The 21758-nt window shown below is 52.7% G+C and overlaps 4 protein-coding genes and 1 pseudogene across 4 annotated transcripts; 2 read left to right on the top strand and 3 right to left on the bottom strand.

Annotated features, from left to right (window-relative positions):
* Positions 1-1408: 1408 nt before the first annotated feature.
* Positions 1409-3913, top strand: LOC34618219. The gene is made up of 7 exons (XM_026338654.1): positions 1409-2031; positions 2146-2302; positions 2561-2626; positions 2819-2974; positions 3150-3191; positions 3392-3518; positions 3738-3913. Exons 1-7 carry the CDS (start codon positions 1409-1411, stop codon positions 3911-3913), a joined length of 1347 nt encoding a protein of 448 aa, XP_026194439.1.
* A 1465-nt stretch (positions 3914-5378) lies between these two features.
* Positions 5379-8345, bottom strand: LOC34618220. The gene is made up of 6 exons (XM_026338655.1): positions 7966-8345; positions 7282-7591; positions 6584-6992; positions 6000-6404; positions 5605-5768; positions 5379-5420 (listed from the first exon to the last, which is right to left on the bottom strand). Exons 1-6 carry the CDS (start codon positions 8343-8345, stop codon positions 5379-5381), a joined length of 1710 nt encoding a protein of 569 aa, XP_026194440.1.
* A 4485-nt stretch (positions 8346-12830) lies between these two features.
* On the top strand, positions 12831-14477 carry LOC34618221. Its single transcript, XM_026338656.1, has 2 exons — positions 12831-14126; positions 14286-14477. The coding sequence occupies exons 1-2, from the start codon at positions 12846-12848 to the stop codon at positions 14475-14477; spliced, it is 1473 nt and encodes a 490-aa protein (XP_026194441.1). The 5' UTR covers positions 12831-12845.
* Positions 14478-15672: 1195 nt separating this feature from the next.
* On the bottom strand, positions 15673-16278 carry LOC113147594. Its single transcript, XM_026338657.1, has one exon. The coding sequence runs from the start codon at positions 16276-16278 to the stop codon at positions 15673-15675; it is 606 nt and encodes a 201-aa protein (XP_026194442.1).
* Positions 16279-17941: 1663 nt separating this feature from the next.
* On the bottom strand, positions 17942-21179 carry LOC113147595 (annotated as a pseudogene).
* Between the last annotated feature and the right edge of the window lie 579 nt (positions 21180-21758).

A 21758-nucleotide genomic window follows, 5' to 3' on the forward strand; every position in this document is an offset into this window, starting at 1 on the left:
TCAAATGGCGATGAGCAAATGTGGACAGTGGCCAGCCGTGACTCGCCTCGGGACTGTTCTAGCGCCCTAAATAGAAGTAGGAGCAATTTACCGAAGGCATCCAGGAAAGATCCACGACAGGGGCTTGACCTGATAGTGTGATGTAAAAGCGCGTTAGCTACACAGCGCACGACCACGCAAAAGACACTGAAAGTGATTTTTTCCCATGACAACCATGATATAGTAGCATACTCGATGACTGATAAGCTTCAAAGCCTACAAACAGTCCTTAGTAACGCTTATACACGAAGAATAGACCAGTTGTTCCTTATGCTTCTGCTATCGGGTAGATTTCAATTCGCAGCTGCCGCCGTAAAAGGGTGACCCAGCCTTTACGACTGGAATTTGCAATATTTATAGAAATATAATGAATCTCATAAACTATTATTTTGCTTAGTCAAAAACACTATCGGGAATGGCCATATCCCTTTTTCCATGTGGAGGTTGATGCCACCATTAGAGCCGACTTCCTCGGTCGGTCACCATGGGACCCGTCGCTCACGTCAATGGCAGGGAGTGCCAAGTGTCTCGCAAGTTTTCAGTTTGCATTTTCTGATTTAAACGCCTAGCTTGTTTTATTTTGGCTTCGTCTGGTCAAATAGGTACTTACGAAAACGTGAACATCCCGAACTAGACGGCGCGGTTCACGTTTTTGCAGCCAGGCGCTGGTGGCAACGGTACTGCGGTTTTTCCATCACCTGCCAGTTCCCCTGTCGTCCCCAATCGTAACCGACACGGTTTTCTTTTCTACTTCAGGGCAAAGATTCAGGCAACAAGCACGAAGTTCTAGTCCCCGAAGCCCTTAGCTGTCTCCCGAGCGGCACTGCGTGGACCAGCCGCCGTGTTTCTGCTCACACGACCGTAGCAGAAATCAGTCGTACTTCCGCGTAATGAACAAGTACCGCCGAGTTTTCTATGCTGTACCTCCGAGTTAACTCTCAGAATTATGCTTTTTCCCATCACTTTGGGTGCTTTACGTTCATAAGCAGGAGCTTTCCTGACAACTTCCCCAGTGTCAGCGGTGACTGGGCTCCACAGACGTTTTTTTGAGATCTCAGTGAGTTTGTCCCTGCTGAAGCTGAAAAGCAAGCTTTCAGAAGTGTTGCTGAGGCTTTTGGGTTAGCAAGCAAGTCTTCCTCACCCCGCGAGCCACCCGGCTGGGCGTCTGTCTTCGCTCTGAGCAAGGGCTGGAGACCAAAGAAGAACTCCCCCTTGCCACCACCATCCTCAGAACAGCCGATAAACTCATTTTCCGGAGCCCCCACTGATTTGAGAGTTTCGGCAAAATACGTCATCCTCAACCGGTGTTTTGTAGAGCTGTCCACATTCCGATTAGTGCCTTTGACCATCGTGCCAGAGTTTAGCCATAATGGCAAATATAAAGACGGGACGGGCATCTGCCCGAATCCACTCTGATGCAACCGAGTCCATCGAGTCAGAAGCGCTCTTTGAAGCCAAGTCAGCTAGTGTACCTGTTGTTGTTATTGGAGCCAGCATTGGAGGCCTCGCTGCCGCAGTGGCCATCCGCTCACGCACGGGACGTGCTGTGTGTGTACTGGACGTGAAAAGAGAGGAGGTAACATCGAGAGAGCAAGAAGAGGAAATGTCGTATATTCTTTCTGCCAGGTGTCTAGACGCTGTAAGGGCAATAAACGCGGATCTGTACCGGACAGTTCTCATGAGCGTCGAGGACGATGCCTGTGCCGGTGGCGCCTCAAAAAGTAGTAGCGTGTATCTGAACTCCCGCCTGACATCTAGCCATCTGAGAGACATCTTAAGTTCTCACTTAACTGGAGGACATGGGGGATCTTCGTTTCTCTGGCGTTCTAGTCCCATCAGGAGCATTTCTTTCACTTCAAGAACGGATGAAGACGAAGGGAGAGAGGAAGGCCGTCCAGTCCTTGTGACTCTTAAAGATGGCGTTGTTATAAAGGCTGAGCTGGTGGTAGTGGCAACTGACACAGTCCCCTTTCAGGAGCTTCTACGGGAGCCGTAAGCCGGTGTTTCCTTATTGCTACGGCAAACTTGCACTGTTCTTCTGCAGCTTTAGACTCGGCTACGCACCGAGGGACTAGATAGCTTTTACCTGCTTGATCATGCGTTTAGGAGTAGTCAGGAGGGCAAGGATTCCCTTCCTGAAGGCTTGACGCCTCCAGAGGTGTGGGCCTCTAAGAGCAGCAGGCGGCCCAGTGACCTTGAAGTCGCGCTGCTGAACGAAGGGGAGAGGAGGGTTCTCTCTTTCATGGCCTCGCTTTCACCTTCAGTGAGATTCTATGCCACATGAACAGAACACCATCCACCTGACTTCGATACACCTTGATGAATATTCTCCGATGAAATGATCAAGTGAAGTCTCCCCTTCCATTCATTGGGCTGCGGAAGTACCGTCTCCTGTAGCCGCGGCGGTGTTCGCACTTGTGATTCATGACCTCGCTCGTGTCTACCAGACTCCAGCTTAGGCAGTTTTTGAAGAGTGCGCGATATGGCTCCTCAGACGCCTGTAACAACTCATGCATCGGAGACGGAACCGGCAACAATGCTGGCGGGGCAGCATCCTGGGATGATCGACGAAGCTCACTCAAGCAGCGTGAGTATATCCTGTAGAAGGGTGTGGCTGGTGCTACGGAAGAGCCATGCTGCGTTTCTTCTGGCACATTCAGAATAAGGAAACCTGAATGAGCACTTATTGAGAGCAATCAAGCTACTTTGACCCTAGTCTTTGATTTTTAAACCGGGGAAGACGCCGAGCAACCGCTAGTAGAAGGAAAGATTCATTCAGTTTAGTGAGTTGTGTACTGGGCAGAGCGTTGACTCGGTGGCTGCGGTGTTGGCTGGTCTGAAGATATCATCCAGTTTACGGAGCTGCAAAATTCCCAAAGGGGCTGATGCACCATGGAGCTTCCGGGAAGGTCATGTGGTCCTCATTGGAGCGGCGGTGGGATGATTTTTCGCCTGTTTGCCGAGCTCTGGGGGATTTCCCCTAAACTACTTATGCTTTGTTTTCCTGACACTTTATAATTGCACGGCCAAACCGCTCAAGTGGCGTGAAATCCCCCAATTCTTGTTGACGCCTTGCGGCGACATTCGTCCTATGATTTGTGCGAACGCAGGCTCATCCGTGGGCTTCTTCTCGTTTCGACGGCCTCGAGCTTGTCAGTTGCGCTTCCGGCCGACTGCATTCCTCTGTTCCCTTCATTTGCACCCTCGCATGTGTCTTTCTTCACTGCATTGCCAAGAGGCCTGCAGCACTGCCGGTGCAACTCTACAAGTAGATGGCACTGCGATGTCTGCTTATTTCCGCGTGCAGGGGTTTACTGCTTGAGTGTCTATTTGCTGCTTGGTTGGTGCTTAGGATCTTGCAGACGCTGCCCAGCTTGGCTGCAGTCTCTTTGATTGGAAATTCCAAGTGCGGATGGCCTCTGATAGATTCCAAGCCATCAGAAAACGGCGCCTCGCTGCTGTCCTCACCAGCCCACGGAGTCAGCACTCGCCTGCCTTATATAAACGCTTAAAATTTCGAGCCGGTGTTGGGGGCCCCATATTACCCTGAGGCAGCGAATGCGTATCCGGCGTGCTCTCCAATCCGCTGGTGGTGGTTTTCACTTAGCTGGTAGCGTTTGGGTTGAAGTCAATCGGAGCCTCCTCGCTCAGAGAAGCAGCTTCATCGTGCCCTTGATGTTGTGACTGTATGCATTCAGTGACTCGGGGCTGGAGCATTGAGTCGCCGGAGGCTATTGGTGATACCTCAACGGCCGCCAGCCCTACAGTGCTCATGGACGACGACCAGACATTCGTTCCCACACGTGACGCGTATGCAGAGCTACTGCCAGCAGGTGGCTTGGCCTATGAAGTGCAGGAAGCGGAAGTATTTTGAGCTGCACCATGATTCACCACCCTACGTATTTTCTTCTGCAGCTGGCTGCTACTCGACAGCCCAAAGCCTCCCGCTGCTGAGCTTCAATGCCGCTTCTGGGTACCCAGAGTAGTGTGGTAGGGTCTTTGAACATGCCAGCGAGGGCGACTCATTGTTTCTGTATCACAAAGCCGCTGCGGTTCGCCGAAGCATCGTGCAACTGTACGCTATGTTGGATCGCTGGGTATATGTATAGTACCTTTAACGTTTAGTGTATATATTGAGATATATATATATATTTCCCGTGTGCCATCCGAACATGCAACACCGACGTGGAGCTTTCAAAAGCCCTGCTCTTTTCTCCATGCCAGACCTCTCTGCAGGGGGAATAAAGTGCAGCAGGCACGACCTGACCCCGGGGCATGCAGCTTAAGCGTGACGGGGAACCAGGCCTCCAACTTCAAAATTCAGGCTGAGCTGCTTGAGCCATGGAGGAGGTCTGGAGCCTTGTTGCTCCTTTCAGCAGCACCCCGCCGCAGCAGTTCGATTCTTTGTTGGTTTCCGTCTCGACGCGGAGGAAGGCCCGCGGAGGCATCGCACCTCAGCTGACTTGAGACGCACCACATTTCTTTAATTTCAGCTTATTAACGTCATGCAGGAGGATCTGCATCCACGAAACAGAGTGTCTGGACCTTGAAAACCACAAGGTCTCGCTCATGCCAGAGAAAAGCCCCAATACAGGCTTAATACTGTAGTGTCCTGATAGCCTTAGGCAGACATCCATGTGCATGATTGCGGATTGAAGTCATACAAAGGCCCCAGTGCTGTCTTGAGTTTCTGCACCAGCAATGCATAATCCCGCTTACGTAGAACAGCTGCACTTCGGAGCACTGCACAGACTTTGAACTCATCAGCAGTGCTTCTGGAAAGATCAGTGTCGCCCACACCACGGGACAACACACGCCCTAACACTGCTAGATACGGTAACGCTGGAGAAAAGTTTTCTCTATGCCGATAAATTAGGTTTGCGACTGATGTAGACTCGACCCTAACCATGGCCTAGACCCACATATATGATGTTAATAGGCTCGCCTACGCAGGTGTACGCCTATCGTAACGATCCCGAAAGAAAGCCACGCCAGCGGCAGCTAGCAGCGCTTCAGACATATGAGTAGGACGTTAGAATATCAGGCAAAAAATTCTGGTAAGGTTCAGCCTTAGAGCGGCAACACGGCGGGCACATGCACCGCAGAACATGTAGAGCAACGCCAACGCCAAGGCACATGCTGCTGCGAAGGGCAGCTGTAACTGTAGCAGCGACATGACAGATATCAGCGGCGCTGAACAAGGCATCGCTGACCGCAGCCTCATGCATGCGCCCGCCCAAACAGCGCAGAGAGTCGCAGTGGGCCTTTACCCACGTCCCTCAGTAGAAGATCGCTGAGAGAAAGCGAAATGTATCTTGCAGCGCCGTCCCTGAAGGGGCTTACAGGTCGTCCAGGTAAGTGGACTGGAGCTCCATGAATTTCTGCGGCAGACGAAGGCACGCGTGGCACATTGATGTATGAGAGCCCTAAAACTCGCAAAATTCAAGTTCATGAAAGGGAAGGCCAGACAGGCTTCGAGTGAAGGTAAAATCCGTACAAAAATGGGAGGGGTGGGAGCGCTAGCTGGAGCAGCGTCTCTGTAGAAAGAGACGACCATGAAAATACCTCGTGTTCCTCTATAGACATCTCCAGTTGGTATTCGACGGCCTCTTCAAGTGTGAAGTCGCGGCCTAAGCGGGCAATGAACACACGCGGCGCCTCTTCCGCCACCGCAGCACCTGGAGCCTCTTCCAGTCGTTCCGAGGCTTCTGGCAGTGCTGCTGCTGCTGCTCCAGCAGCTGCAGATGGCGGCACATTGGTTGCTGTTGTCTCTAGCTCTAGAGGCTCGCTCCCTGCCTCTGGGGGGGACTGCTTCAGATCTGACTGCCCCCGTGCCGAACCCTCCCTCATTCCGGCTGCATTTGGAGGCCCTTTGCCGCTGTCTACCGTTGTGGATTGGGCCTTTTTTCCTGCCGCAGCAGCAGCTGCTGCTCGCTGCGCCTTCCCTGCTGCCGCTCTGCTGGCAGGCGTGCCGCGCATGGCCAGCAGCTTGTTGCTCGACTTCATGCTGAACTTGATGTGCCCGCGTATGCCTCCGCCAGCAACGGAAGAACCGGGAGACGACCCCGAAGCGGACTCCCTCGGTTTCATGCGGAGAGGAGCCGCCCTCCCAAGAAGCACGTTGGAGCCTTCTAGGGCACCCCCCGCAGGCTGTGCCGGAATATCCGTGACAGCAGGCAACGACGGCGCAGTCTGAAAGCCCGCCGCCGAAGAATTCGACGAAAGGGGTGGCACAGAGGAAACAGAGCCACCGCCGCTGCGCAGCCACACGGGTGTGGCGCGTTTGACGCCTTCTGCAGGCCCTGGTAACGTAGAGAATACATGGACCTTAACTCCACTGGACCCTGAAACACATGAGCCAAAGCCTTTTGGGAGCAAGCGGTGACAAAAAACCGTGTCACCAAAGCGACACGACATACACACACGAGAGAGAGAGAGGAAAAAATATATTTATGCCCTCAGTTGCTGCCTCAACGGGAGCTGCACGCGGGCAGCGCAAGCGAAACTCCTTTTGTGGCTCTTCTTCCACAAGGCTTTCACAAACCAGAAGCATAGCAAGCACGGGTGGCTGCACCGCGCCAGGCCCCAACACAAGGAATCCTCGATCTAGGCAACGCCAAAAACGCGGTAAAGAAGCTCTGCGGAGGAACGAAACCGTGCAGCTCACAGGCGCCCTTTCTCCCGTCACCAGACAGCCTACCTGACTGCCGCCAACCAGAGGCATTGGGCTGCGAGTCGCTACCTCCGGATGCTGCAGAGCCGACGGAAGATCCTGCTGTCTGTCTAATCCTGTCTTGCTGCTTTTTGAACTCGTGCTTATCTGCACGGGTGAAGGGCGGGAAGACGGGTACGCGCATTGCCCAGCAGCGGCTTATCAGGGAACGCAGCAGCTGCAACTGCTCCTGGCATCGCCGCTGTAAAGAAGCCAACTGTTCGACTACCGCCTTAGAATCCTGTGAAACAAAGCTCACCGCTCGCGCACAAGTACAACACTCGTGACCATGCACGGATCAAGCCCGATAAAATCGAACAGCGAAGAAGCGAAATTCGCCGCAAAGCCGTAACCGAAAGAGAAAGCGGGAGAGAACCAGGAAAGCCTGAGATGACGCAATTCGAAAAGGTTTCTCTCAACGCACAAAGGCACAGGGAATAAAGAGCTGCAAAAGAAGGAGAAAAAAAGAGGCCTGCAAGGAAAGAAAGGCCTCGGAAAGTCATGATGGCACACGAGGCAGGAATTCTCACCTCGTGCTCCAGCTTTGCACCACACTCGCAAAGAAATGTAGCATCCTCTGGATCAAGGCGAAGCCTCTGAGCGTCTAACGCATCCCACTGGCGGCCGCATAGCGGACAAGCGAATACGTCTCTACTCTCCGCCTCTAAACGCTGCTGCTTCAAGCGGGCATCCAGATGCTCAATCCTGTACTGCACCACTGCTACGGCATATGGAGAGACTCTGTAGTAGAAGGGGGCAGCAGTGGGAGCCGTGGAACCCAACAAGGCTGCCCCCCCCGGAAGCGGAGCACGCGAAGACTCGGTGTTGCTGCCAGCCGTACTGCAAGAAGGCACACAGACAGACTCCCCCACACATACACCCCTCGACACCTCGGAAATCCCAACCTCCGAGAGAGAGCGTGCGCATTTCAGCGCGCATAACGAGCAGGCAGACAATTCCAGTTCTGGATTATTCCGCTCGACCTGCATGCGAAATCGGTCGTGATCAGGATGGCTGGCTGGGCTCTTCCTTTCCCTATGGATATACATATCTATGGGGGATGGCATGAATACGAGCTGTCATTCGGAGGGATTCACCAAGTTGCGCGGGGGAAGACACACACATACACCCCGTGACTCGCGAAGTTCACTACCTGGAGAGAGCAGGTGTCAATTGGGGTCTTGGGTGTTCACTAATTCAGCGACAAGAATTACCTGGAGGAGGCATCTCCTTCCGCGCTTGCGCCAGATAATACCTGTGTGTTTGTGGCACTAAGCTGCTCTTTTTGTATGAGTAAGAGCCTTTCAAGCGAGGCGCAGACTTCTCTTACTCGTTTGTCTGGCCATCCCAATCTGTCAATAAGATCCCGTTCAGTGTAGGCTTTCTCCTCATGCGCCAGGAAGTCAGCAATCACAATTTGCTCATCGTCGCAGAAGAGGCGTGTCGTAGCAGACATAAACGCCAGGAAGAGCTCTCTGTCATAAGGCCTTGAAACGCCACCTCTCGCTGCTGAATCGGCGGCAGAGGAAGGGACCCCGCGGTCAAAAGCCGCAGCACCCATCGAGATATGCGACGGAGGAGGAGAGGTAGCCATTGACTAAGCCATAAAACGAAACAGGGAGAAGAAGGTTGTAGTGGGGGAGGAGAAATGGAGGGTATTGCTCAGCGAGGGCGGTCATGCTGTTGCTGTAGTCGCTGTGCGTATCGTTTGCTTAGAGCCACACCACCAGCAAGGGTAAAGAATAAACAGAAAACTCGCGCCTCTCCCTCACCTCCCCCCATGGACGATAATCCAAGGAAGAAAGGGCGAGACACGAAGCTGGAGTGTTGCCTCTATACACGCGTTGCTTCCGGATGCATGTGCCGCCAGCCCTACGGGGAACTACGAAGGAGGAAAGATGATGATAAAATCATTTCCATTTTAATAAGTATACAGGCTCAAAACTCTGTCTCTAGATGCAATATTTCCTGCTGTGCTTGTTATTTGTGCGGCTTCATCCCCTGTAGGTCGTTGTGCGTCGTACAGTGTTACGACAGTTATAGAGCTGTCCTGCATATTTCCAGCGAATCGTGGTGTTTTCCCTCCATCAGCGACTCACATAGCCAAGGATTCATAATTAATGCACATGCATGAAAGAGGGACTTCCAGGTATGCCGCAAATTGCATTTTTTCCTCCCCACGGCGGGAACGGAACAAATGTATCGTCCGCAATACACTTTCGGCTGCTACTCGTATTGTGCCAAAAACACAAGCGACTTTGTAAAATACGAAATCCTGTTGGTACGGCACCTTTTGACTTCTGGCTTTTGTCATTATGCTAATCGAGCTCACACAGGAAAAACCGGCCAGAACGCTCCACCAGGAGTCTCCAAAGGGTGATACTTCGCCTCCACACTCGTGCAAACTGGATCAAAAGATATTAATTATCTTTCTAAAAAAGATCTCTCTTCTTATTCAAACCCTACCCTTACCCCTAAAGGCTCAGGCATACGCTTAGAGGGACAGCCAGTGTGCGCGTAGTTGCACCCTTTAAGAACTGAGAGTATTCACCGCGAGTTGCACATGCAGTCCGGCAGACTCAGGTTTGCTGAGGGACGGCAGAACTCAGGGATAGGCAACGCTAAGGCAGCTAACTGCTCCCCCAAAACAGAGTTGGATCCTATCAGCATGGTACGTGGCTTCTATCTTGGACCTGTGCAGCATGACGTAATCCTGGGTATGCCGTGGAGTATCTAATCTATATTGACGTATCAATTGGCCAACTAAAGTGTCCACAGGTCGGCCAGACCTTTCACTTCTCAAACACTTTCGTTGTCATTCGCGTTCACCCTAATGAGATAAAAAAAACGATGTTCCATACTCTCAATCGAAGACACGAGTTTGCCTGTATGTCGTTTGGATTTGTTATTGCCCCAGCTGAGCTGCAAAGCCAAGCTGATTAAAAATTTTATGAGCGTCTTAAGGAGCGGTGGATAGCTGTATACACGGATGTCTTGGTGTTCAGCCGAAACTTTCAAGCAGCACCTACAGCACCCATGGCGTGCGCTTCAGTTGATTTGGGGCAAGCGGTGGTATCTGAAGGCAAAAACGTGCTGATTTTTATGAAAACAACTGTATGTATGGGCTATGGTCTTTTGGCTGGAGCAATTGAGCCAGATCCAGCCAAATTTATGCAACCAAGACTTGACCTGGGCTTACATCTGTCAACAAAAATTTTTAATTCCTGGATTTGCTGGAAGCATGCCCCCATCGACTGAACTTCTGAGGCAAGCGCACTCTGTGTCTTGGAGAGAAGACCCTAATTCCGCAGCAAGGATGCTTGTCGGCTGCCCTTCGGCTCAAATGTACTTCTCGCGTACTTCTGCTCCCCAGTCATGTGTGTCATTTTCTCCCCTCAACGTAGTGACGTAGCGGTGGGTGCCTACCTTCCCGAAAGGCTACGGGATGCCCAGAACACCACTTTGCTGCCTATTATTCTCATCGTCCCACAAAAACCGAGGAAAATTATTAGGTGCGGGAAATGTTAATGTCTGCCGTGTTTGTAACGGGAAGTGGAAAAGTGCTGGCACTCTTACTGTCCAGATCAAACATCAGCCTATGGCGTGCCTCCTAGAGAGTTTTCAGGATTTCCATAGACACAGATTCGGTTTTCGGCCTGGCTGCCTCCTGCAGTATGACATTATGATGAGAGTAACGACTTCACCAGCGTGGTCTCTGACGCGCTTTCGCAATGCCCCAGAGATTCACTACTGTGCAGCGCAGCAACACTTGTCTGTGATGATTCAATTTTTTTGGCGAAACTACATAGCCCTCACCCTTTCGACATGCGTGCATCCACTAGTGTACACTATAGCGAATAGTTGAATCACCTCACATGCGAAATGGTCTGCTGTGGCAAACAACAAAACAGGACTCCTCTGCTCCTACATCCTGGCTCTGGTCCGCTGTGCCGCTTTGCGCGAGGAAGCAAACTTGTCTATTCAAACCGTCGTAAGATTCAAAGTACAGTGCAATGGCTCTCACAGTCCTTTTGATCGACTTGAATGCCTCCTGCAGCAGGGTAGTTTGCACCCACATGGCCGGATTGTCGGCAGCTGAAGCCACACAACTCTCCTAAAATCCGCCCTTCGCATATACTTCCGGTTCCTGAAATGATTCAAACCAATTAGACTCTCAACCATATTGTTGGAGTGCTGGAGGTCAAGGGTCAGAATATCGCCGTCGGTCGATTTAGCATACATGCCTATTTTGTCCCTTGGTCTCGTTTACCCTTCCGCTCTTCCACAGGCGTGATCTACACTGAGAAACGCATCTTCGATCCGAGGCTAGACCTTTTGATCGAAGGCTCGCAGCCTCCCATCGCGAGAGATCAAGCCCCAGAATAGTTAGCCGGTGCACACGAGTTCCTGACTGAGCGCTAGTAGTCTACCATGGCCTTCAGCCTCAAGAGGTTAGCATGTGCCCATGTTCTTCCATATCATAGGGCAGTAAGGATTTAGCGTGACAAGAATGATACTAGGAAAGGATACCATCTTAACCTCTGTCTAAATTGCATGCTGTTCCCACGAATCAATTCAATGAGAAAGTTGAGCAATTACATGGGAAGAGTTGGGATGAGATCACTTCGATCTCGCCTGAAAAGGGCGGTTTACTCTACCACAACAGGCTGGCCATCGCCAATTTTACCTGTTCTTCAGGTGTATCGAGCGCGACCTAGTAAAGCACTAAGCGCTATCGCAAGAGACACTTCCACCTTTTACGTCCTTACTGAACCCCCCTAGGTGCTGCGTCGCTGATGCCAATCTTCTGTTACACTGAGAGAGTTACCAAGCCTCGCTTTGCATATGATACTGAGAGCCACAGCCCGCCTGATGATACTCGGCTAAAGTTCACATCACACACGCGCTACGGGAAGCACCTTCGTTCGTGTTTAGTAGGAATTCTACCTTTTTCAATTAAGCATAGCCCATGTACTGCATCAGATATTTGCTAATGAAAGCTGCGTTTATTGTGTCCATTTACCTATATTTAGTAGTGATACCCTAGTACTTATTGTGGATATCTTCTGTGAAGAACGCACCCGGGAAATCTATTGGGTTCACCTTCCCTACAGATTCTGTGAAGATCGAGGAGCTGCTGCATAAGAACCGGAAGAGCTACTTGGAGGACTCAGCTGCAACATTTTTACATGGAAACTTCATGGAATGGTGCTCAGATAGTCCCATGCATTATACGAGCTCACACACCAACACCTTGTCGGGCTTCCATGACTACCCTACGCTGGCACACAAGTTTCCCGCCATTTTGAACGCAACTTGAAATAGTCAATGCACCAGATTACACCACAGTAATTGGATCCAGAAGAGCTGAATACTTGTGTTTATTATATACTTGAATCTCGAAAGTCAATCAACCGAAGTTCCAGGCCTAGCGTCGTCACGACACAAGACAGCACGGACATAGAGCTGCATGCTCCATCAGTATCGTTGGACTTTTAGCTCTAATTGCGCGAGAACACATTGAGGTTTATAATATACATGGCGGGGCTTTTATTAAGTAAACTTGGTAACATTGTCTTCGATCCTCATATTTCAGTGTCTGGCCCCCCTGCGCCTTTGGAGGAATCCAAGGGATCGCTCCGTAGGGGAAAGACGCGTTTACACCGATTAGGGGTCAGCAGAGCACGCGGGGCCTTGTGTGGCAATGATATTTGGCATACTTGTGCGCGATATATGTGTGACACCCCCCAGGAAATGTAGCGTCCTGTGGTGGGTGGCCTGAAGATTGGATTCGCAGCGAAGAACCCCTTTCTCGTGTTTCCCCTTCCCGTGAGCGAAGTGCGTGCCGATACTGAGTAAATCTTCCCTCCCTCTAATGAAGTTCGTGCTCATTTTTCTCCCCCTCGTCTCCGTAGGGGTGCTAGCCTTCAGCTTCCGTCGTATCAACTGGAACAGGGGCCTATCCAAGTGGCCACCCGAGGCTTCTTTTCCAGCGAGTGATAGGGTTTACATAAAGTCTCTCAGGAGTCGCCTAGTCGCCCGCAGCGCTCTTCTTGTGTTCGCTGCTGTCGAGCCTCCTGATGTTTGCCCGAACATGTTCGACGTGGCAGACGATCTAGACAGCCAACGGGAGCTGATGCACAAGGAAATACTGACCTTTCTGGAGCAAGAGGAAGACATTCGTCGTGCAGAACGGGTAGGGAGCCCGGAAGCAGTAGCTGCGGCAGCAGTCGCCAAGAATAGCGGCAGCACTGCGTCAAGTCCAAGAAAGGCCTTTCGATTTCCGCAGGCAGAAGACCTCTCCCTTCCCGATTCTTTCCCTGAAGATCCCGTGAAATACCTTTCTCCGTTTGAATCTCGTCAGACCGAGCACCTTACGCGTGAGCATGGGGGATTTTCTAGTCTCTTAGGAGCCCCTTCTATCCAATTGCAGGCCTCACGGCTCCAGCATAGTCAGGATGGACACCCCAGTGTCTTGGATGCCATTAAAGCTCTGAGGGGCCTTTCGAGAGCCACCCCTCTTAGAGGAGAGCAGCTGGGAGGTGATCCTCGTTTCTGTGCACTCATCTCCGCCCTAGACATGGGCCTTAGGAAGGAAGTGATGAGTCTGGCTTTGGGCAATAGACATAGAGAACAGAAAGAAGATCACCTAGCTGCCAAACACAGAGAGTTAGCTCCTGGTGAAAGCGACGCCAGCAAAAGGGGTGTACGCATTGACGATCTGTGCGCAGCAGCGCATTCTGTTGCTTCTCTTAGGGTCACTTCGGGAGTAGACGGCGTTTTGCGGTCCCTTGCACTCTTAGGCATGGGAAATGCCTCCCACTTTGACCTCCATGAGGGCACTGCCTTCCTACTGTCTCTTGCCGCGGCAGCCAGCCCGTCGTACCAGCCCATACACAAAGGCCTCCTTAGAGCTTTTCGAAAGGCATGGTCTGAGAAATTCCTTGCTGCTGTCACTGCTTCCAGCGAAGCAACAAGGTGCAGCAACAGGAACACAACCCCTAGGGGGAGCGACGACAGCGGCGTAGCTCTTGGCACAAGTAACAGGAGGGTGAGCGGCAGCAGCAGTGAACTTTTTGCTGCAGGCGGCGTGTCTCGCCAGCTGCTGTTGTTGCTCCCGTTGTTTGCAGCTCATAATGCTCTAGGGCAAGAGCTACCGCGTTGCCTAGAGGCCTTAGTGAGAAGCCCCCTGTGGGCTCCCGCAGGGGCAGCCATTCGCCCTGGAGAGATTGCAGCAATAGCGGCTGCTGCTGCCATGTCAGAGGCGCTCTGCCGTGACAAACAATTTTGGAGCCAGCTTATGGCAGCGGGGAGACAGCTCGGATCAGCCTTGGGGGTAGCAGAAATCCTCTCTTTCTGCACCACTCTCTCACAGGTGTGCTTCGAACTAGGGAGACTTGTGTATTTGTTGTGTACTTGTGCGTCGAGTCCGTCTCCCCTCTACGTGTGAAGAGCGGAACCGGTGGCTTCGGGAGACAATAGAATTGCTGACAGCCGCAAGGGCCCATAGTATGTATCTTTGTGATGCTCGCAGGTAGGGCAGGACTGCGGCGAAATACTGTTGGCGAGGCGGGAGATGCTGCAACAACAACTCTGTCACCTATCTTCTTCAGATCTCTACACAGCAACTCGCCTTGTTGGAGAGGGAGTACGTAGACACCCTAAATTGCAGCCGCTCCTCTCCCTGCTACAGCAGCAACTGAGACAAAGAGCTTCTAATTCTTGACGGATTGCTTTAAGCCCTGGAATCCTCCTGTATACCTACATGCGACACTAAGGATATATGCTGCGGCTCTTAGAAAACTCCAGTGCGAGTGCGCGTAGTAAGGCGGTGGAGAGAGGGGGGATGAGCTGCCTGGTACGTCTTAATTCTGTAGGAGGCAGCTATGTTCACCAGGCTATCAAACTACCAAATGCAGTCAGCTAAAGCGTGTGTACCTGTATTCCGAATGGCACACATATAGGTATGGTCTTACTAACATTTATATATATATATATATATATATATATATATATAGACACATCTAAGCGGATACAGATGGCTAGGTAGTTGGAGGGGCGGATCCTTATTCCCAACCTCGGGTTCGTGTAACCATCTCCCTCGAGTCGAGTTGGTCTAGCTTCAGCAGGTTAGCCATCTCACTTCCGCTGTTCTTAGCAGAGAATTCGCCATGCGGCTTTCAAAATATCCTAGGGATCCGTGAGGCAGTGGCGAAAGACTAAGGCATGGACTAGATCGGGCGACTTTCATTGAGTAGGGTGCGGTGGAATAGTGGGCCTTGCCAGCAGATCACACCAAGACGAAATGCGATTTCGTAAAAAGGGGCAGAGTAAGTAGATAGTAATAGCGCCTCAAGAAAGAGCACTCCTCAGGGGAATACTGCTAGACAAGAGAAACGGGCAGGCGGCGAGACACGGAGGGAGAAGACACCTACCCAGGAAGCAACCAGCAATTGGAGACTAGCGATTCATTTCTTTTTATATCTCAATAGGCATTTCTATCGAATCCTACCACAGTAAAGAGCCCGACGCACAACAGCGGTGCCCGTCTGCGATTTGTCGCACTCTCTCACATCTCTAGGATCTATACCTTCCAGCTACCTCTTTATGTTTGCCCGTATCCTTGAATGCAAGACTCGGCAGCCCTCCAAAGCGCGAGGAGGAGACCACGAGTTGTAAGCTTCGTCCTGGTATACACAACGGCAGCAATGCTTTTCGTAACTGCGCGCGCAGCTGCGGGAGCACACGTTCGAGGTTTTGCTACGATGCAGGCCTGCGGCAGTAGCAGGCACCCGCTGTACAGACTGCGCATTAGTAGCGCAGACGTCTCTGCAGGAACGCACCCATGCCGACTTTTTGCAGAATCGCGTGCTCTTGCAGTGTGACATTTAACCCTGGCAAGCACCAGCTGCCGCACCAAGTCAGACTGATGTTCCCTGTGGAGCCTTCCATTTACCTCGGCTTCCGCATTGAGGACAAGCGACCCCAGCACTGTTGAGGGAGCTTGCAGTTTTATTGGAGGGGCTCTGCGGTGTATATACACCTCGTTGCCGCCGGGTTCCGATGAGCGGATTCCCCGCCAGAGAGAGGCGCAACACAGCGGCCTGGCGCTGCACGTGCGATGCAGAGGATGCAAGAGACAAGAGAGAAAAACGCCGGGCAAGTGGCTGCGGCAGATCTCCTATTGCATTCTGTTGCTGCTGCTCCAGAGCTAAGGCTGCTGCCTCGCGGGAGCGACAAGGAAGGAGGGTGGCAGTGTGCTGCTGGGGAGGGAGCGCGTGCGCTTCTTGAGACTCTGTGGCTTCAAGTGCCCCCGCTGCTTTCCTTGTTGCTGCTGCTACTTGAGCTGCTGCTGAGCTCGGCTGCCGCTGCTGTGCTCCTTTCTGCAACGATTTCAGCAACAACTCAGGCTGCTGCTGGAACAACAGGGAAAATGCCTGAGGCGCTTGCATGCGGTAGCGGCATGCCCCGCAGTACAGATCCAGCAGCCTTTTAGTCCTCCCCATCTGCAATCGCCAAGGTGCCATCGTAAACTGCGAACTTTTCGGAGGAGAGAACCATGGCTGTGTCGCAACGCCGGACGGCTTGTCAAGGGCCCATATTCAACAACGAAAAAGAGAATAAACACATAATCGTATCCGATGCAGTTAGCAACGGACATTATACACCGCAACCTACAGAACCCAGAGAAGACGCGCTTTCTCCAAGTGCAGGCAGACAGGGGCCCCCATATCAGGGGCCCCTCCGTGGAGGGGCCCCTGATATGGGATCCTAGGAAGCATGGCAGTGCGACCGAGGGAACCAGATGACGCTAGTATATCTGCTGCTCTGGGCGTAAATGCGATGAGAGCTTAAACTTTTAAAGCTAAATTGCACGCAATTACGAGGTGTCATAATCTTAGAATGCAAATCAATGGACAGAAGATCCAGCGCACCGTACCTCATGCGTGAACTGGCGAACGCGCGATAGTACCTCAAATTACGACGCTGAGATATTGGAATTTTCCTGTACTTGTGTAGAGGAATTTCAAATTCAAGAACCTGATGAACCACCGACCTAGACAAACTGCTCTATCTTCGTGGATGGTCATTGCAGGACCTCGATACGGCGACCTAAGTGGGCACTGCGCACAGCAGCAAAGCAAATTTTTGTATTTTAAGATGTCTTCGAGTAGACTCCAATTCGACCGTAGCCCAAGCGAGGACTGCATGTGAAGGAGAGGAGTGCGGCGAGTAGCAAGTCGCGTTTGACATAGCCGCACTCTCTGATGTCTCCCTACCAAATCGTATATAGCTGTCAATAAGCTCTCAAGACTCATCTCCCAGGGCCCTACTGCTGAGAGTTACATACGTGCCCGCGTTCATGCATACAGCGCGCTCGACAGTCGGAAAATCACCACACAACCCCTGGAGCAAAAACCCCTTCATCGCCGGTACCAACCAATCAACCCGCTACCCCTGTCCTCTCCGTTGTATTACCAAAATCCCTTTTCCCGCACATCGCAGGAAGTGATGTTCATCTTTATTGGAACGGACAGGACGTAACAAAAAATTCATGAGACTGTGGAACATGCACGGGCCCCCCCACAGGCACACTACGAACGTCGCGCTATCCCTGACGCCTCAAGCTGCTTGAGACAAGCCCGTATCTGCGCAATGCACGCCGAATTCAATGCCAAGATAAAGCCAAGGCTCAGGCTTCCCATAGAGCCTTTGAGGCCTTCCTGCGCTAAAGTAACCTCAGAGAGAACCAGGCAGGGGAAGCGCAGCAGGAGGGGTCGCCTTTCCCCCAGGAAGCTCCTCTCGGGGAGCACCTATGTGCCTCCTGGTTCTTGAATAAGTGACATACGGGCACCCCCTCATGAGGCCTAGATATCTAAATATGAACGTATGCATATGCCTATTTTGGGGAAACGATAAGCTGGATCGAAGTGTTCCTTCCCTCCACCCGTTTATTAAGGGGCACACGCTTTCGAAGAACGAAAAAGAAGAGACAACACCCCCTGAAGCGCCTATACGCGCGCGAAAAAGAGAATGAAAAATCACGAACACACTGACAAGTACACACACACACACAAAGCGCATTGTCTATATGGACGTTGCGGTCTACAAGGAAGCGGTGTGGGGTTGTGTGCATGCATGGGGATGCGCCAAAAGGCGAATGCGATTTCGGAAACCCCACAACCCAACTCATTGCTTTGCGTCGTCAGCAGACTGCACAGACAGGTCGGAGAGATAGGAAGCGTCTTCTCCGTCTAGAACACTTCCGTAGTTGCTGCTGCCTGCTGTTTCTGAAGGCACAGCACCTCCAGCAGCTCTGCCGTTGGCGCGAAAGCGTGTAATAACGCCAGTCCTCACATTTTCCATCAACTGCCTTTGCTGTGGCGGCTGCTGCTGCTGTTGGGGGCTTATAGGAAGGCCGAAATTCAGGTCGGGGACTGAGCTGCTGCGGGGGGACTGAGAGACGGAAGGAGAGAGGGAGAGGGAGCACCGAAAGACGCGAGGAGAGGCTGCCATGCTCCGACGTGTTGCCCTCTGCTGCAATATCGACACAGGCTTGTGTGGCTGCTGCAGCAATCGCTGCCGCAGAAGCTGCTTCAGCGCGGAGACAGCTTCGATAGCGTCCTCTCCAGGTGGAAGTTTCGTCGCTGCTGCAGGAGAATAAGGAACCAGCTGGCTCATCGTGAGGGGCCCCCCTGGAAGGGCCCCATGCTGCTGCAGCGTGTCTTGAGAGGGGGAAGCACCAGCCAGCTGAGGTGTGGTGGCAGTATGCGTGGCATCTGAGGCAACGGAATACGAACCAGAAGCAACCGCATCTTCTGACCAGCTTAAACGCTTCTGCCCTGAACGCTTCTGTCTGTATGTATGTGTGTATGTCTGTATATATGTATGAATGTCTGTTCGTCTCTCTCTCTCTCTCTTTCTCTTTGTCTCTTTCTGTCTCTCTCTCTCTACGTGACCGACTTAAGGACTGCACTAGAGGCAATCCAAGAGCAGGCAGTTGTTTGCTGCTGCTCCTTAGGGTGCTCTTGCCAGCGAAAAGGCATTCGAAGGATGCAAAAGCAACATTAAAAAGAAGAAAACTCATGCAGTGGAGCCGATGCCTTACGCGGGAGAACATCCAGCAGTCGGAAGACTACCTTCTCGCCGCACGCGTCTTGTAGCAGAGAGATGAGCGAGAGCAGCTGCTGCATCACAAAACAGTAGCTGTGTTGCAACAAACGGAAGGAAGAAGACGACATCCGGCGGGTACCCCCTGCAGCTCCAAGCATCATCGAGGCTCCAAGAGAGGCTGAGAGACTGGAGACGGGAGGAGGAGCGGCAGCGGCTGCCGCTGCAGCACAAACGCAGAAACACACACAGAGAAAACGCAGCACCCTACAGGCAGGAGGAAGCAGACGCAGTGAACGGTTGCGCGTCGTCTTAAAGTTGGTCCACTATAAAAGGTGGGCAGCAAGCCTGCCCAAACAGGGAGATGCGAACGGCTAAGGGTGTCATACTCGCTTCATTCTGAGAGAGAGGCAAGGCTGAAGGCTTGCTGCTGCTGGGGATCAAGCGGCGCAAAGGAGCCAGGAGGCTGACTTGCACTCGGAGAGACAGCGCCTGCTTCTCTAGAGAGAGAGAGCGCTGTTTCTCCTGCTGCAGCTGTACAGACACCCGACACAGCGCCGTCGCAGGAACCTATCCTTACGAATCGTGTCTCGGAGGTAGATAAACAGCGCGTGCTTCTGAGATGGAAGAAATGCATTCAACATTTTAACCAAAGATCGAATATTTGAGCAGCGTGTTGCTCCTGGGTAGCTAACCTCTGCTTGCAAGATATCCACGTAGCGAAGCTTCTGCCTTGTGTTGACGTGCGCCGCTTCGGGGTCGTGCAGCAGCAGCTGCCGCTGCTGCTGCTCTTCCCACTCCACTGCTGCCACGCGTTTGACAAGCGCTGCTGCCTCCGCCTTCAGCTGTCTGGACAGCGCGCGGTAGCAGTCAACGTCCTTCTGAAGCTCCTCCTGCTGCGCCTGCTGCAGATGCTGTGCTGCTGTTAAGTCTCGAACCTGCTGCTGCAGCTCGGCAGCAGCACGCGCGTCACGTAAAGCTGCTTGAGCAGAAGCCTGCAAAAGTGAGCACCTCCCTCCATTAAAAAAAAGCTATTGTGTATGTCTGTGTGTGTGTATGTATGTATGTATGTATATATGTATGTATGTATGTCTCTCTCTCTGTCTGTATGTCTGTGTGTCTCTCTCTCTGTCTGTATGTCTGTGTGTGTGTATGTATTCCAGGCACGTTTATTATGTCTTTTGAGAAGCCTCAGCAGAATTTTCTCTCCCCCTCGTACCACCCGCTGTGGGAGTGTCTATACACCTTGGCCATGGTGTGGGGCCAGCCTACCTCAGCTGATGCTTTCTGCAGCTGCAAGCGTCTGTTCTCAGTGTTGAGATTTTGCATGCGTTCCGCCTGTTTGTGCAGCTCCTGTTGCAGCTCCTGCGCTGCTGCCTTGTGCTGAGCTGCTTCGTCTGCCAGTCGCTGCATTTGCTGCTGCAATGCACAGCCTTGCAAGGAACCCTCCAGGCTCGCAGCACGCAGCTCCCTCTCCTGCTGCAGCTGCTGCTGCAGCTGCATGCTGCGCTCTTGGGCAGCTCGCAGCTGCTGCTGCAGTGCCTCGTTGCGCTCTTCTAGCGGCAGCACCTGCTGCTGCTTGCCGCTGCCCTCAGCTGCTCGCAACAGCAGCTGCCGCTGCACTTCCTGAGACTCGTGCTGCTCCTGATGGAGTTGCTGTTGTAGCAAATCACGTTCTTGCTGCACTCTTTGCAGCCGCACCGTCAAGTCTCCTACAGCGACAAGCTGCTCCTCAGTATCCTGTGCCTGCAGCTTCAGTTGTTGCAGCGTGTCAGACAGCTCTAAGCCTCGTTGCTGAAGCTGCTGTTGCAACGACCTGATCTTGCTATTGGCTGCTAGCTGCTGCAGCTGCAGTTCCTGCGCCTCCTGCCGCAGCTGCTGCACCTCTTGTGTAGCTACTGAACTCTGCTCGCTGCTCTGCTGCTGTTTCTGCAGCAACTGCTGCTGCAAAAAAGCGGCACGCTGCTTCTCCAGCTCCAGCTGCTCCTGCAAACCCTCGTGCTGGCGTTTGAGACTTGCATTTTCCTGCGTGACTCGCTTGTGCTGCTGCTCAGCGTCTTTGTATTGCTGCCGGAGTTGCTGCACTTGCTGCGCATGCTGCTGCTGCTGTTCCTCTTGCTGCTTCTGCAGCCGCTGCAGCTGCAGCTGCACATCCCGCAGCCTCTCACGCGCAGCGGCTGCGTCTCCTTCTTTCCCTATCAGTGCCCTCTCAGTTGCATGCAGCTGCTCCTGCAGCAGCGATGCTGTTGCGGAGGCTGTCTGAGGCTGCTGCAGTTGGCTTTGCTGCTGGTACTGCTGCAACTGCCTCTCCTGCAGCTGCAGCATTTGCCTCTGTTGCTTCAGTTGCTGCTGCGCCGCACTGAGATCCTTGAGCGTCTCATCGTGCTGCTGCTGCAGCTCCTGCAAGGCTGCTTCTACGGCTTGCTGCTGCTGCAGCGCTTGCTCGAGAGACGCGATGCGCTGGTGATGTGTGGCAGCCTCTCGCTGCAGCTGATCCGTCTCGGCTATTTGCGCGGCAAGCTGCTCCTTAAGGTCAGCTGCCGCATGCTCCAGCAAAGTTCGCTCTTGAGTCACTTGCTGCAGCTGCTGCGCGCGCTGGTTGACTTCCTCCTGCAGCTGTCTTGTCAGCTCCGCGAGCTGCCGCTGCTCTCTTTCGGCTTCCTGCAGTGCAGCAGCAGTTTCTCTCTCACTGCGATTTGCTGAATTCTGCAACGCAGCCAGCTGCTGCTCCTGCTTCTCTCGAGCCTCCTGCGCTTGCTGCAGCTGCTGCTGCAGCACCTTGACCTTGTCCAGCTGTCTCTGCAGCTCCTGCTGATGCATGCGTGCTTGCCAATGCTGCTGCTCCGTGGCTTCTGTCGCCCTCTCCAGCATTCGCTCGAGCGCAGCTATCCGCTGC

This window comes from Cyclospora cayetanensis, unplaced genomic scaffold (genome assembly GCF_002999335.1).
Source record: "Cyclospora cayetanensis isolate NF1_C8 unplaced genomic scaffold, CcayRef3 CcayRef3_contig_29, whole genome shotgun sequence".
Classification (NCBI taxonomy): Eukaryota; Apicomplexa; class Conoidasida; order Eucoccidiorida; family Eimeriidae; genus Cyclospora; species Cyclospora cayetanensis.

Bases quoted from the DNA above. Each gene is read 5' to 3' on its own strand.
- LOC113147594 (XM_026338657.1), bottom strand. From the start codon at position 16,278: ATGGCACCTTGGCGATTGCAGATGGGGAGGACTAAAAGGCTGCTGGAT.
- LOC34618219 (XM_026338654.1), top strand. From the start codon at position 1,409: ATGGCAAATATAAAGACGGGACGGGCATCTGCCCGAATCCACTCTGAT. The intron at 2,303-2,560 runs GTGAGATTCTAT...CATGCATCGGAG, and splicing joins TGGCCTCGCTTTCACCTTCA to ACGGAACCGGCAACAATGCT. The intron at 3,519-3,737 runs GTCAGCACTCGC...GTATGCATTCAG, and splicing joins TGTCCTCACCAGCCCACGGA to TGACTCGGGGCTGGAGCATT.
- LOC34618221 (XM_026338656.1), top strand. From the start codon at position 12,846: ATGTTCGACGTGGCAGACGATCTAGACAGCCAACGGGAGCTGATGCAC. The intron at 14,127-14,285 runs GTGTGCTTCGAA...TGATGCTCGCAG, and splicing joins TCTGCACCACTCTCTCACAG to GTAGGGCAGGACTGCGGCGA.
- LOC34618220 (XM_026338655.1), bottom strand. From the start codon at position 8,345: ATGGCTACCTCTCCTCCTCCGTCGCATATCTCGATGGGTGCTGCGGCT. The intron at 6,405-6,583 runs GTTTGTGAAAGC...TGCTCCCAAAAG, and splicing joins CCGTGCTTGCTATGCTTCTG to GCTTTGGCTCATGTGTTTCA. The intron at 5,769-5,999 runs GCAGAGCGGCAG...CAGCTGCTGGAG, and splicing joins CATGCGCGGCACGCCTGCCA to CAGCAGCAGCAGCACTGCCA.